We start from the raw sequence: 12,449 nt of genomic DNA, 5'->3' as shown, positions 1-12,449 counted from the left end.
TGTTTTACTCACAGATCTCACAGGACCACAGCACTGGTCTCACAAAAGCATAGTGAACAACTCTGGAATTACAGTGCTGTGCCTCAAACCAAAGCCATTTGTCCATTTGTAGATATGCATTTTTACAGGCCTCTAAAGTGAACATATTTTATGTTCAGTGGCTACTGCTAAAAAATTCTGGAACACCATGTTTCATATTTAAACTTAGTTTTGTTTGAATGATACTATTCCCTTAGATAGCTTTATCCAGTAGTATTTCAGGGAAGTAGTTTTAAACATGTACAATTTTTTAAAATTGCTGCAGTGCAGCATTTCACTTTAGGAGGTTTTTGAGGTCCTTATACAAGAAAGAGTAGAAGGGAGAGACTTCATTTCACTGATTTTTTGGGTTGTATTCTTCTGCAAGTGTATGTCATACAAAACAGAGAAAACTGGGCAAAAAAAGAGAAGAGTACCAAGAGCTTCAAGCTGGAGACTGTAACATAGAAAACGTGGGAGGTGAATTGCAGACTAGACAATTGATTCCAAAATTTGACTTCAGTAATTAAAACCTTAACTCTATTCTGCTAAAATCATATGGGCAGAGAGGTAGATAGATTAACTGATTTTAACATCAGTTAGTGTCTTTGGTGATGATCTCACTTAAGCCTTTTTGTTTCATAGCCACAGAATTGCATTTTGTGCTTCAGTGGCTTCAGCTGAATTAGGAAATATTTCATAGGAAAATTTAAGGGACTAATCAGAAATAACTGCAATTTTGAAATGCCATGGGACGGAGGAGAATCTATCATGCCTGTTCAAACTCTATACAGTAAATTATATTACCAGTTTATCTGTTCAAACATGTTTAAATTTGGGGATAGATTGAGGGAAGAAGAACAAATACATTAGTTGTAAAAGTTAAGTTGTAATCCAAAGTAGATAACCAAACCTAATTACACTGCTTTTGTGATCTAATTTTGAATGACACTGCAGACTTTCCTTTTGAAGCAGCATGTGTGCCATCTTAGTTTGAGCAATTAGTGTTCTTCTGAACTGAAATTGGTGTTGTGTAATAGTTTAATACTACTATGTAGTTAGTAGGGTTTTAGTGCTTTCTTCAATACATCTTCTGTTAACTCTTTCAGTTCCAAAGAAACTGAAAGACATGATGAGACTAAAGCCATGATGTAACTACAAAGGGAATCTTAATTTCCGTTTTCTTGAGAAAAAGGCTAGTAGCTATCAATTATGTTATCAATTGCTCAGTCATTACAGTAGGACATATCTGGATAGAAGTCCATTATTATATATCATATTTTCTTATGTGTAACAAGCTAACATGAAAAAAAAGGAGCTTAGTAGTATACATCACCCAGTGTAAACCTGTGTCTGTGGCACTTGTAGTGAATGCTATTTCAGTCTCTAAATGGAAACATCATTCTGAATGCAGGTTTCAGAATACAGCAGCTTTCAAAAAATGCAAATCCCAACCTATCATCCCCAGACCATAGTTGTACTTATTCAGCCATGTCTGTCAGTAAAAATTTGTGTGGTTTTATGGTTACCAGCAAAGCAGCATCAATATGACAATGGAAGAACAGGCTGGATCCTAGCACAGCTTGCTCACTAACAGGATCATTACTCAGTTTAAAAAGGCAGGGGCAAAGTTTACCCTTTATTATACCTCTATAACTCTACTGAGCGTAACAGTTTGCAAAGGGATTTCATTTGGAGCCAGAAGAATTCCTATCACAGGAATCTCCTTTCATATTTACTGTAGGATCTTTATAACTGACTACTCCAGGGAAATAACCTTGCATGATTATTAGGCTCTTAAATAAGTCAACAAGACTGTCAGAGAAAAAAAAAAGGCATAAGTTTTAGAATAAAATTTCATTATTTCCAAGTTTTTTGAACTTTTCATTAAAATATACAGAATGGTGGCAATACCCATTTTCTCTCTTAAAAAAAAAAATATGTGAATTCTTCCAAGTTAATTGATCAGGTGCAGAAGTTTCAATATTGAACAGCCTTTGAAAATAGGCTTGTCCACAGAAAGCCTTATTTGTTATTATTGGTGTGAATTGACACAATCAGGTAACCAAGGGAACCGCCAAGTGACAGCTGAAACACAAAGAGTAGATTTATTTCATTACCTCACCAACAATGCCAGCTGGCCGAGGCACATGGAGACAGAGCTCCCTTAGCCTTGGCTCATCCTGGCGGCCAGTGTGGGGGAAGTGCTTGCAGCCTGCCTCGCTGTAACAGAAGGCTTCCTGCATCTCTGTGAGAGTGTATCTCTCCACAGGAATTCCACTTCTCAAAAGAGGCACAGGCTGAACAACACTAGGCATAATAAATGGAGTTTTCCCACACTGACAGTTCTAGCATTCCCAGCTGCAAGGTCACTTTGGTCTAAACTATTCCCTCCTGCTCCCCAAATTTTCCAGTTTTGACCATTTCCTCCCAAAACTATCCATTCTCAGGAGTTCTTGCTGCCATGATTTCCACAGCTGAGCCCACAACAATGGAAAAGTCCTCCTTTCTACCTTTTTCCCCCCAGTTCCCAAGGTGAGAAATGGAAAGCAAGGCTCAGGTTCTGTGTTCATTCTGTTATTCTGTTATTCTGTCATTCTAATATAACAATATCTTTACTGCTGACAGTTATAGAAACATGGAACAGAATACAGTTTCATGTAATAGCTGTGGCATTGTTTTTCTCTGCATTAATCTGTATTCCTTTGCCATATAAATAGTTCATTGATTATCTTTATTCGTTTTACAAGTGAGAGAATCTTTGCACTATGATTTCTGTATGTATGCATAGTTCTTCTGTACTCAATCTTATGGTACACTATGCAATGAAAGACCCCAAGATAATCAGATTATGAAATAAAATAACCTTCATTCTTCCCTCTGAGTATTGTTTGCATTTTGAATAACAATTAACAGAACTAGTAAGACATTATATGAGTACTCTAGGCACAAGTTGTCAGTGCTGTTAGGATAACTTCTGAATGAGACATCAACACATGGTTAAACTGTGCTTGCTAAGATCCTTTTTGAGCTCAAAGATCAGTAAGTTACGTATATGTCAGATCTCTTGATTTTTCTTCCTTCACTTTTGAAACTATTTTTCCCTCCAAAATCACACTTCTCTGAGGCTAAATATCCTTCTCATGGTTTACCTTTTGTATACAAAGGAATCCAGCCAGTCTTTGATAAACTGACTCAATAAACATACAAGTATTAATGGATCACAAATGTATAATAAAGAGATAGCAGTGAATTATTAACTAATGTTGTTATAAACAGACAAGTTTTAGAGTCAAAATGCTTACTTTGCCCTGGTTACTGATTTTACACATACAAGTTTTATAAATCTTTTAAACAAATAATAAATACTTCACAAGAAGTTTCATCTAGTATTGTTGCCAGGAGCTAAGTTGACCTGAGTGTAATACCTGTCTCAGCACTTTCCCTAACTTCATTAGTAAATCTGCCGTCAGTTCTTGACAATGACATATACAGGTGGAGAAGTGTGGACCACCCAAACTTCAGAAGAAGTATTAGTCAAAAATTTAAAAACAGTAAACCTGTTAATGAAGACAAACTGACCAGAAATGATCCTTACTTGTGTGATAAGCGTTTGAGCCACCTGGGATAACAGGCCTGAGCAACTCTCTTCACATGGCTTTTAGCTTTAAAGCCAAAATGTTACAGCTCTGGAAAAAGTGAAGCTATGAGTTAACAGAATAAGGAAATAAATTGTGACATGTTCTTATAAACCAAAGAAATCTAATTAATCACAAACATCAGGGAATCAAGAAAGCTCAGTTGTCTTTGTTCTAGAAAAAAGGTGGGGGGGAAAGGGAAAATAGATTTTTGAAAAGAAGCAGAAACAAATATGTTGGTCAGCTACAGATATTTTTCAGAAGTGCAAATGTCAATTAAGTATTTAGAAACATCTTGAATAAGGAAAAATTTTCTGCATACAAGTAAGAGACAATAATTACTTCTCTCTACAAAAATGACAACATTCTTATAAGACTGGCTTTTATTGTTTTGTTTCTGTGGCTGTTTTTTGCAGGTGTTGCTGCTTTGGATTCCAACATTTCTGGGAAGATTGGTTTGCGAGCAGTTGTATATTATTTCTGCACAACAGTCATTGCTGTAATATTAGGTACTCTGTGATTCTGTAACTTTTTTAATCATCAGCATTGCCTAATTACAAATGTAGTACACTGTGACATTACTAATTTCTGAAGACAGGATGTGGACATAAGATGGGGAATCATACCAGACAACCTGACATTACCTGTAGTCAGATACAAAGAGGAGCTGTCCTGCTGTCCATCGTTGGGCTGTGTTCATATCCAGTGTGAAGCCACAGGCAATTTCATCATATATTTCAGCTCAGGGAAGATTAGGAGCTGTCTGCTGAGATAAAAAATGACCAGCAACGAGAAAGCTGAATGAATGTCAAAGACCAACCTTAAATACAAAGTGAATTTCCTCAATTGCAAAACTGATAGCCTGTTCCTGATTCTCGTATTGGAAAATATATAATGTGTCACACCCGAAAGAATGACAGAAAATACTGGTTCCTTTGTCATCTTGTTTCTTTCCTTAAAGATTTTTTCCCCCTCTGTGACTGCCAGGCTTCAATCCTAGATCTCCAAAATTCTCATCTCCTGTTACAGGAAGTTTATTCCTGACAAGCAACATTGACATGTTTTGTATTTGCTTAAAGAAGCATCCTCAGCCCGCCTTCTTATATAAGAAACAAAATAAAACAATCTATCTCACATGTCTTGGTAATTTCTGTGAATACATAAGGAATGTTATGTAAAGACTAATATTAGTATGTATCTAACTTTGAAATTGTTCCAACTTTGGGTGAGGTGTTAAACCAGACAATCTTCCAAGGTCCTTGCTATTCGAAGTTGTTCCATGGCATTATGACATTACTTGTTTCATAATGCAGAGCTATGCAAATACAGTAATGCTTTTATTCATTAGAAAGACTTGTTCCTGCCTGGTTGAAGGGTCATCCAAACAGCTCTTTCTCCCTTCTTTCTCCCTTCACTGAAATTTAGTAGTTTCAGTTGCTTTGGCTTTCTCTGGACTTGTATAAGGGGAAAAAAAGAGAAAAAATATTTTGAGAATTTGGAGAATAACAATAGTAAAAATTCTTAAAATGGAGCCACTAAAGTAAATGAAAAATTTTTCATTGATTTCAGTATTTACAAGGTCAAATCTAGTATTTCTTAATCTACATTTTTTTTCTTTCTTTTTCTGAAGCCTTCTCTTACATAACTATATATAACTTTAATGGAACATCCTGTGACTCTGGGGTGCACACTTGTATTCATATCTGAAAGCTAGTAACAAGAAGAGCTACATAAAGGACAAGGGAAATAGCAATTAAATATATTCACTCTGCAAAAGTTGCAGCACACTCATCTGAAGCCAGCTGAAGTAATTTACCTCTTGGTGAGCAGTAGTGATGTAGTACAATACATACAAAAACAAAGCTAAAGTGATGAAGTCTAGGGGCAAACCTGCAAGTAGCTCCTGTACTAGGGGAGCCCACACATTAAAGGACACCACTTGCAGACTTTTCTGCACATACCAGCAGAAGCAACCCAGGAAGTGTTTGTTGAGTTGAGTTCACAAGGAGTTTGGATACACAGGATATACTGAGGAAGAATGCACCAATGCCTCTGCTTGCACGGTGAGCTCTGCTTCTCCTTCTGCAGGAATTATCCTTGTTGTGACCATTAAACCTGGAGTGACTCAAAGAGCAAGTGAGATTGACAGAATGGGCAGTACCCCAGAAGTCAATACTGTTGATGCCTTGCTGGATCTGATCAGGTGAGATTTTAATTTTTAGTTTCCATATCCCCTTTGCAGAAGTTCAAACAAACACAAATAAAGTTGTGATATGTAATACAATAAAATGCTTTCTGATACTGTTTGGATGAATAAGGGTAGTATTTCAACAAATTAGACATTTTAAAATTTACTCAAAACAATTTGTTTAAAAGAAATTCTCTTTACAGCATAGACTTCAGCTAATAAACCAGTGATGAAAAATCCATCCTTCACAGAAACTGACATGCAAGATTTGTCTATTATGAGGAAAAGATCCATAAAGGATTGGTGGATTACTGGTGGATTACTGATTGGCAGCTTCTGTGTCATCCAGCATAGACAACCAGCTGAAATTGCAGAGCTGTGGTTCCCCTCCACAAGGCAGCATGCAGAATAACAGATGCAGTATGCCAAGATTTCCAGGGGTTCCACAGTCAAGAAGTTTGCTGCATCACCAGTATCTAAGGCAACCGTATAATGTGTCTTTCCCCATTAGCATCATGGACAATGATAGATATTTTAAAGTGGTTAGAAGAAGGAAACCCCTATAAAAGTCTGCAGAAGACAGGTGCAGGTTTTCAGAACTACTGTGTATAAGGGATTTGAAAAAAAATAACACCAATAAAGGCTGCATTTCCAATAGAGGCTAGAGGCTAGGTGGTACCTTCAAAAATATTTCTGTTGATTTTTTTTTTCTTCTGGTATATTTAGTCTCTATTCTGGGTCACTATTCCTGCCCACCATTTTGTCTTTGTAGAATTTTTACATAATCTGTCATGTAAGAATCAACTGCCACATATCTAGTAGTTTGGGGGTTTGCTATAGATTATAGCTCAACTTCTTGCAAAGAAGTTGAAGACTGTAAATTAACAGTTAAAAGATCTGAAATTCTCTTTTAAAGGAATTAGAATTGCCTATATATTTATATTAAAAAATATGGATAAAAATAATAGATTTAGGATTCAACACAAGACAGTCTTGTAAAGATGAAGGAAAAACCCACACTTACACAAACTGATTTTGCTTTTGAATAGATTTTGCTTTTAAAACTTGAAAACCAAAGGTAGGAGTTTGTGAAAGATCTTTAGGGGAGATTTTAAAACTTCTGCTTTAGTATACAAATGTATTATATATATAAAATGCATTTTCTGCACTGGATTGGATATTTACCAAATACCCAATTAATGCTTTCTTTTTGCAACTGTTCAAATCTGAAATGGGCATTTGGAAAGGAGTCACACAACTACATTGCACTAAATCTCCTAATTTTTCAGTGTTTGAAAATTGTCCTTGACGCCAGAATAACACAGGAGAATTTACCATTAACCAAGATTAATTTCTGAATTCAAAACTACAATAGAGCATACCAAATATCTTATTCTTACAGCACAGCCTTTGTAAGAAGTTTTTTATTTTTCTTTTCTACCTATATTTGACATAACCCTATAAAAATGGTGTGTCCTATATTTCTTATACAAGTCAAGGAGATAATGTAGCAGGGATAAAATACACTGGGTTTAGTAGCTTACCAATAGAAATGTCAAATACTAAAAAATAAGCCCAAAAGTTCAACAAGTGCAAGCAGTAAAACAGTCATTGAGACTCTTACACCCTTAATTTCTTTGAAAAAAAAATCTATTTATCTATCTATCTATCTATCTATCTATCTATCTATCTATCTATCTATCTATCTATCTCTGGTGATGCTAAATATACTTCTTTCTGCTAAAAGAAACAAAATATAATCTGTTTTTAAGCCTCAAATTTTATCATTTTGTTTATAGCAAACAACTTTTCCGTAGTATGCTGTTGTATTGAAATGCTTCTATGCTTGTTAACAGGAATATGTTCCCAGAAAACCTTGTTCAGGCCTGTTTCCAACAGGTAAGTTTGAACATCCCTCTTTATTTCTGTAGTTTTCACTGTTAACCACAAATTATTTTGGTATGTCACAAAAAAGTTGTCAGGCAAGACTTATTTCTGAGAAGTTCAGGAATATCTTCATCTCTTATAGAAAGGTTAGGGTTTACGGCATCTTGGTTCCATTGCCGTTATGATAAACACTCAGCTATTAAGTCCCAAAAAGGCACTGTTTAAGAGCTGGATGCAGAAACCAAGCAGCATGTCAGACAAGATGTTTCCTTTTGGGACAACAAGAGTTAGAAGAACCATCTTAAGAGGATTAGTTGCCTTGCTCTTAAGATCCCTCTGTGTCTGATAAAGTCTGTGTAAGTTAGCCCTCGCCCTAAAGTGTCTCACATCTAATATCAACTGCCAGACCAAATCCTTTGAAGGAAAAGGATGATAACTAGTAGTCTATTTGAGACATCTTTCAGGAAAAGGGGGTGTTGCAAGATGAAACTTCTGTCTATATATTAGACTTATCAGCTAACCTTTCCCAGAAATTTATATCAGAAATTTATATGCTGCTGTGCACAACTCACTTTATAAAACTTCTTCATGTAGTTTTTGCCATCATTACTGGCCACCCCACACTAAGGGGACAGGCAGGCTCTTTTAGGAATCCTTGACAGAATGCTGGTAGCATTAAACTGTAGTTACTATTAAAGTCTTGTTTTCTTAATGGATTATGACTGGTATAGCACAGAACCTACAATCAGAATAGCACAGGATTTCTGTGAGCAGAATCAGTGTAGAACAGTTTTATAGTACCACCGTTTAACTTGTTTTCTAATCACCTGGAGCCACTGCATATTTGGTCAAATCTTAATACTTAATTTGCTGTATCAATATAACCGCCATAATCTAGGTTTGAAAAACATATAAAAGAATGCAGGTTGGTCACTCAGAGGAAGCAGACAATGATGGAGGCATCCCTGACCACCAGGTCTCACTGTCCTGCAGCAGTTTTTGTCCAAGTTACTCACTAGGACTTAGACCTGCTTGGTTTTATGGACAGTGTACCTGCTGCTGTTACATTTGCCTGTTCTGTGACTGCATCATCAACATCGCTTGTCTGGCTGGGTGCCTGGAACATTTAAGACAAATAAGGAGAGGAGTAGTCAGCCTAGTGCCAGGAATCTGGAGGCTAGTAGGGAGCGGAAGAGTAAGTCTGTTTGGTTTGTCTGCTTGGTGCACAGGACCTTGAAGACCTGGCAACAAAAGGAAAGGGAAATATGTAACCCATTTGACCACTAAGAATGTCTGTTTGCCTAGCATAGTGGCATTAGTTATGCTGACTACATCACCAAGGGCCTCTCCTGGCATGGCTGTCAGCAATTCTCTCCAGACTGTTTATTCCAGCAAAAAATTCTTGCCATTGTCAGGAGCTCTAGCTCATGCCCCACAAGACTGCAGCACATCCATGGGGTATCCAAGATCCTGGGGAGCAGCATTCATAGGATATTATTTGTGAACCTCTTGTTTGATCTACAGCTTCTGAAGAACAGAGCCCTGATGGCTTACATGAATTGGGAAGTAAAGTCTTTGTCTATGTTTGCTACCTTCAGCTTCAATTGGTTAATTTTTCTCATATTTTTACTGAGCCTTTGTTTATTCATCAGTTTTCTCATTTTTCTAAATAAGTTCTTCTGGATTTTTTTCTTTAAAAACTTTTCCAGTATAAAACCAAACGTGAAAAAGTTAAAACTACAACTGCTGTGGATAAAAATAGCTCCATATTTCGAGAGGAACCCACTACAACGGCTACAACAGCAAAGGCTTCAGAGGTACGACCTTTTATCCTTTCATTCCTTCATAATATATGAAGAAAGAACATAGACTAAATTTGGTTTATTTCATGTGGTTAGTGATGAAGAAATGATTGGAAATAGCACATAGATGGATTTTAGCAAGAGCACTGAAGTTAATTAGTAAATGCTTAGAGGTCCTTCCAGTAGGATTAAGAACATTAGAGGATCCCATGGGTAATTGACCAGTCCAAAGAAAACAGATGAAGATTGATTATTTTATCTGCTTATGAATTGTAAATTTTCTGAGAAATTCAACACTCACCGTGGAAAGACTAGATGTACATCACCTTGAGATATTTGAGTAGCAATAACTGTAATTGTAAGCACTAAAAAAGAAAATTAGTTGAAAATTAATAATAAATATTTTTAATGGAAAACAAAACAATATAAAGTATTTGTTAATTAATAGTTTTTACTCTGAAAAAGAATGTACAGAAAAAAAGTGAAGAGATTTAAGAAGCCTTTCATTAGAGGTGTAGAAAGCTTTTGGGTGTTAATGGTGTATAAAGTCTAGACTTACTCTGGAGGAGAGGGAGAAAGGAATTCAATAGAATGTGACCTCAGAACTATAAACAATACCAAATCAATATACATTTTATTATACTCCTTCCAAATTTCATCTCAAAGTAATAATAGCATGGGAAGATGGGCTATATGAAGAGACATTAATTAAATCCTGAACCAGAATGTAGTGAAGAATTGCACCCTTTTGTTGATATGTTCAGGCTGCACAGAAGAATGTATGAATACCTCTTTAGTAGGATTTTTATGTAATGTGCACACAATTGTCCTATAAATTATGCAATTACACTGATATCCCAGTTGTTAGGCAGTGGTGAATTTATCTTAGATCCAGATACAAGCACTTGAGTTGCTCAGAAAATAACGCAAGGATTCTACATCTGTGTTTTGCTTTCCAGTGGGGAGTAATTCTTGAGTGTAGAGGAGTAGATCTTGAAAGCATGACTGTGGATACTTAGACCTTGCCATACTCATGTCAGAAGTCTATAGAAAGGGCAACACAAATTAAGGGGTGCTTTACTGCCTGCTGAGGTTTGGTCAGATCCATGCGTGGCTTTAAAATACAAAATATTCAAGTTCAGTTTATTGTATTCCTGAACTTGCCCACTTGGCAATTTCAGAAAGGCAGTAGAGTGGCTGGGAAAGACCTTCACGTCTTTCAAAAAAATCTAAATGTGTTTTCATTTTAGAACTCTTTGAAGTAAATTCACTATTTTCAGATAGTATTTTTTTCTCTTGATTCCAATTTATAGAACAAAACCCAAGAATATAAAATTGTGGGGATGTATTCCAACGGCATCAATGCACTGGGGTTGATTGTCTTTTGCCTTGTTTTTGGAGTGGTTATTGGGAAAATGGGAGAGAAAGGACAAGTGCTGATGGATTTCTTCAATGCGCTGAATGAAGCTACAATGAGAATAGTTCAGATAATTATGTGGTAAGTTCAAGGATATACTAGCATTTTCCAATAACTTCTTTAAGTGATTTTGTCACTGAAGAATTAAGAGCAGACTCAGACCTCATGTTTGCTTTTGCATAGTGCTTTACAGAAAGCAGCTTTCAAAGAAAGATTGGTAAAAATTTTCCTTTCTACAGAATTTGATCCTTTTGAGGGAACTGGAAACAGGGCTTCCTAATATATACTAAAGGAGCAGTCCTATTGGTTCCCAAGAAACTTGAGCTTTTTAGACATTCTTGCTAGATGTTTATAAAAAACTAGTGCACTAGTCATTTGAGGCCTCTTTTGAGGATAACCATTACCACTCATATGCCCTTCTGAGTCTTGAACATTACTCTCTGAAAGACATTATGTTCACAGGATGTCTGTATTGGATTTAAGTTCCTTTAGAAATCTGAATTAATATGCAGGCCACAGCACAGAGAAAAATTCAAAATGGTATGCAAAATACAACTTAGTATCATTTATCTCCTACTAATAGGTTTTGTGAGACTACATTCTCATCATGTTCTCAGACAAGAAAAACAAATTTAAAATGCAGAAACTTGTGTGATAGTGTTTGGTTGGACTTCACAGCTATTAATACAATTTTGTATGTGCAAATCACAATTACAGGATCAGGACTATAAATACACACAATTCCTTCCAGAGTTTGATCATACATGCAGAGTGCCTTGTGCCACTTACTGTAATACTCTGCTCATGTGCACATTTCATACCAGTAGCATGTCAGATCTGACCCTTCCATGGGTTTTTCTTACATCCCAGCATACTGAGATGTATGTAAAACAGCAAACCTGTCCAGGGTTTGCACAATTCTTGCTTTCTTAAGGAAAGGTAAATTAATTTCTGCAACTGGTCCTGTGCTAAGCAGCTAGTTTAATCCCAAGTTAAGTTAAAGCCCTGTGAGATGGGTTGCCTCACTCTGCAGAAAATTACCAACAATGAGACTACAGACTTAGCATGTGCCGTACAGGCATTTACTTATAAATTGATTATCCATTTTCTTGCGTGTGCCAGAAGCTATGGCTGCAGGCTCCCTGAGTTTCTACAGATGTGGGAGCTGTTGTTTGAAACAAGACAGAGTTTTCTGCTGAAAGTATGAGGAATTAATACTGTTTTCATCAAGTTCAGTGCTTAGAGGAACTAGGTATACCTGCTTTCTACAGGGGTAAAACACAATTTTGTTTATGAGATAGCACACATACATTTTATAAATTTATAATTTCTATTTTAAAATGGATACATTTGATATATTCACAAATTTATAGATTAAATTGTACTGCTCAAGGCTCTGGAGTAATAATTTGTCTCTGTGACAGCCTGCTCTCTGGAACCAAAAAAAATTTGCAGCGGAGTTGGTGCTAACGTAATCCCTGATATTTCCCTTGAATTTT

General features: G+C 36.2%; 1 protein-coding gene across 1 annotated transcript in view; it reads left to right on the top strand.

Annotated features, from left to right (window-relative positions):
- SLC1A1 (solute carrier family 1 member 1) overlaps positions 1-12,449 on the top strand; it is a 52,043-nt gene that overhangs the window by 27,823 nt on the left and 11,771 nt on the right. Inside the window, 5 exon segments of the mRNA XM_030968413.1 lie at positions 4,073-4,165; positions 5,745-5,859; positions 7,701-7,743; positions 9,441-9,548; positions 10,847-11,031. Of these exon segments, the coding sequence (XP_030824273.1) occupies positions 4,073-4,165; positions 5,745-5,859; positions 7,701-7,743; positions 9,441-9,548; positions 10,847-11,031 (544 nt within the window).

This window comes from Camarhynchus parvulus, chromosome Z (genome assembly GCF_901933205.1).
Source record: "Camarhynchus parvulus chromosome Z, STF_HiC, whole genome shotgun sequence".
In the NCBI taxonomy this organism is placed as follows: Eukaryota; Metazoa; Chordata; class Aves; order Passeriformes; family Thraupidae; genus Camarhynchus; species Camarhynchus parvulus.
This window is presented reverse-complemented; position numbering and strand designations above follow the sequence as displayed.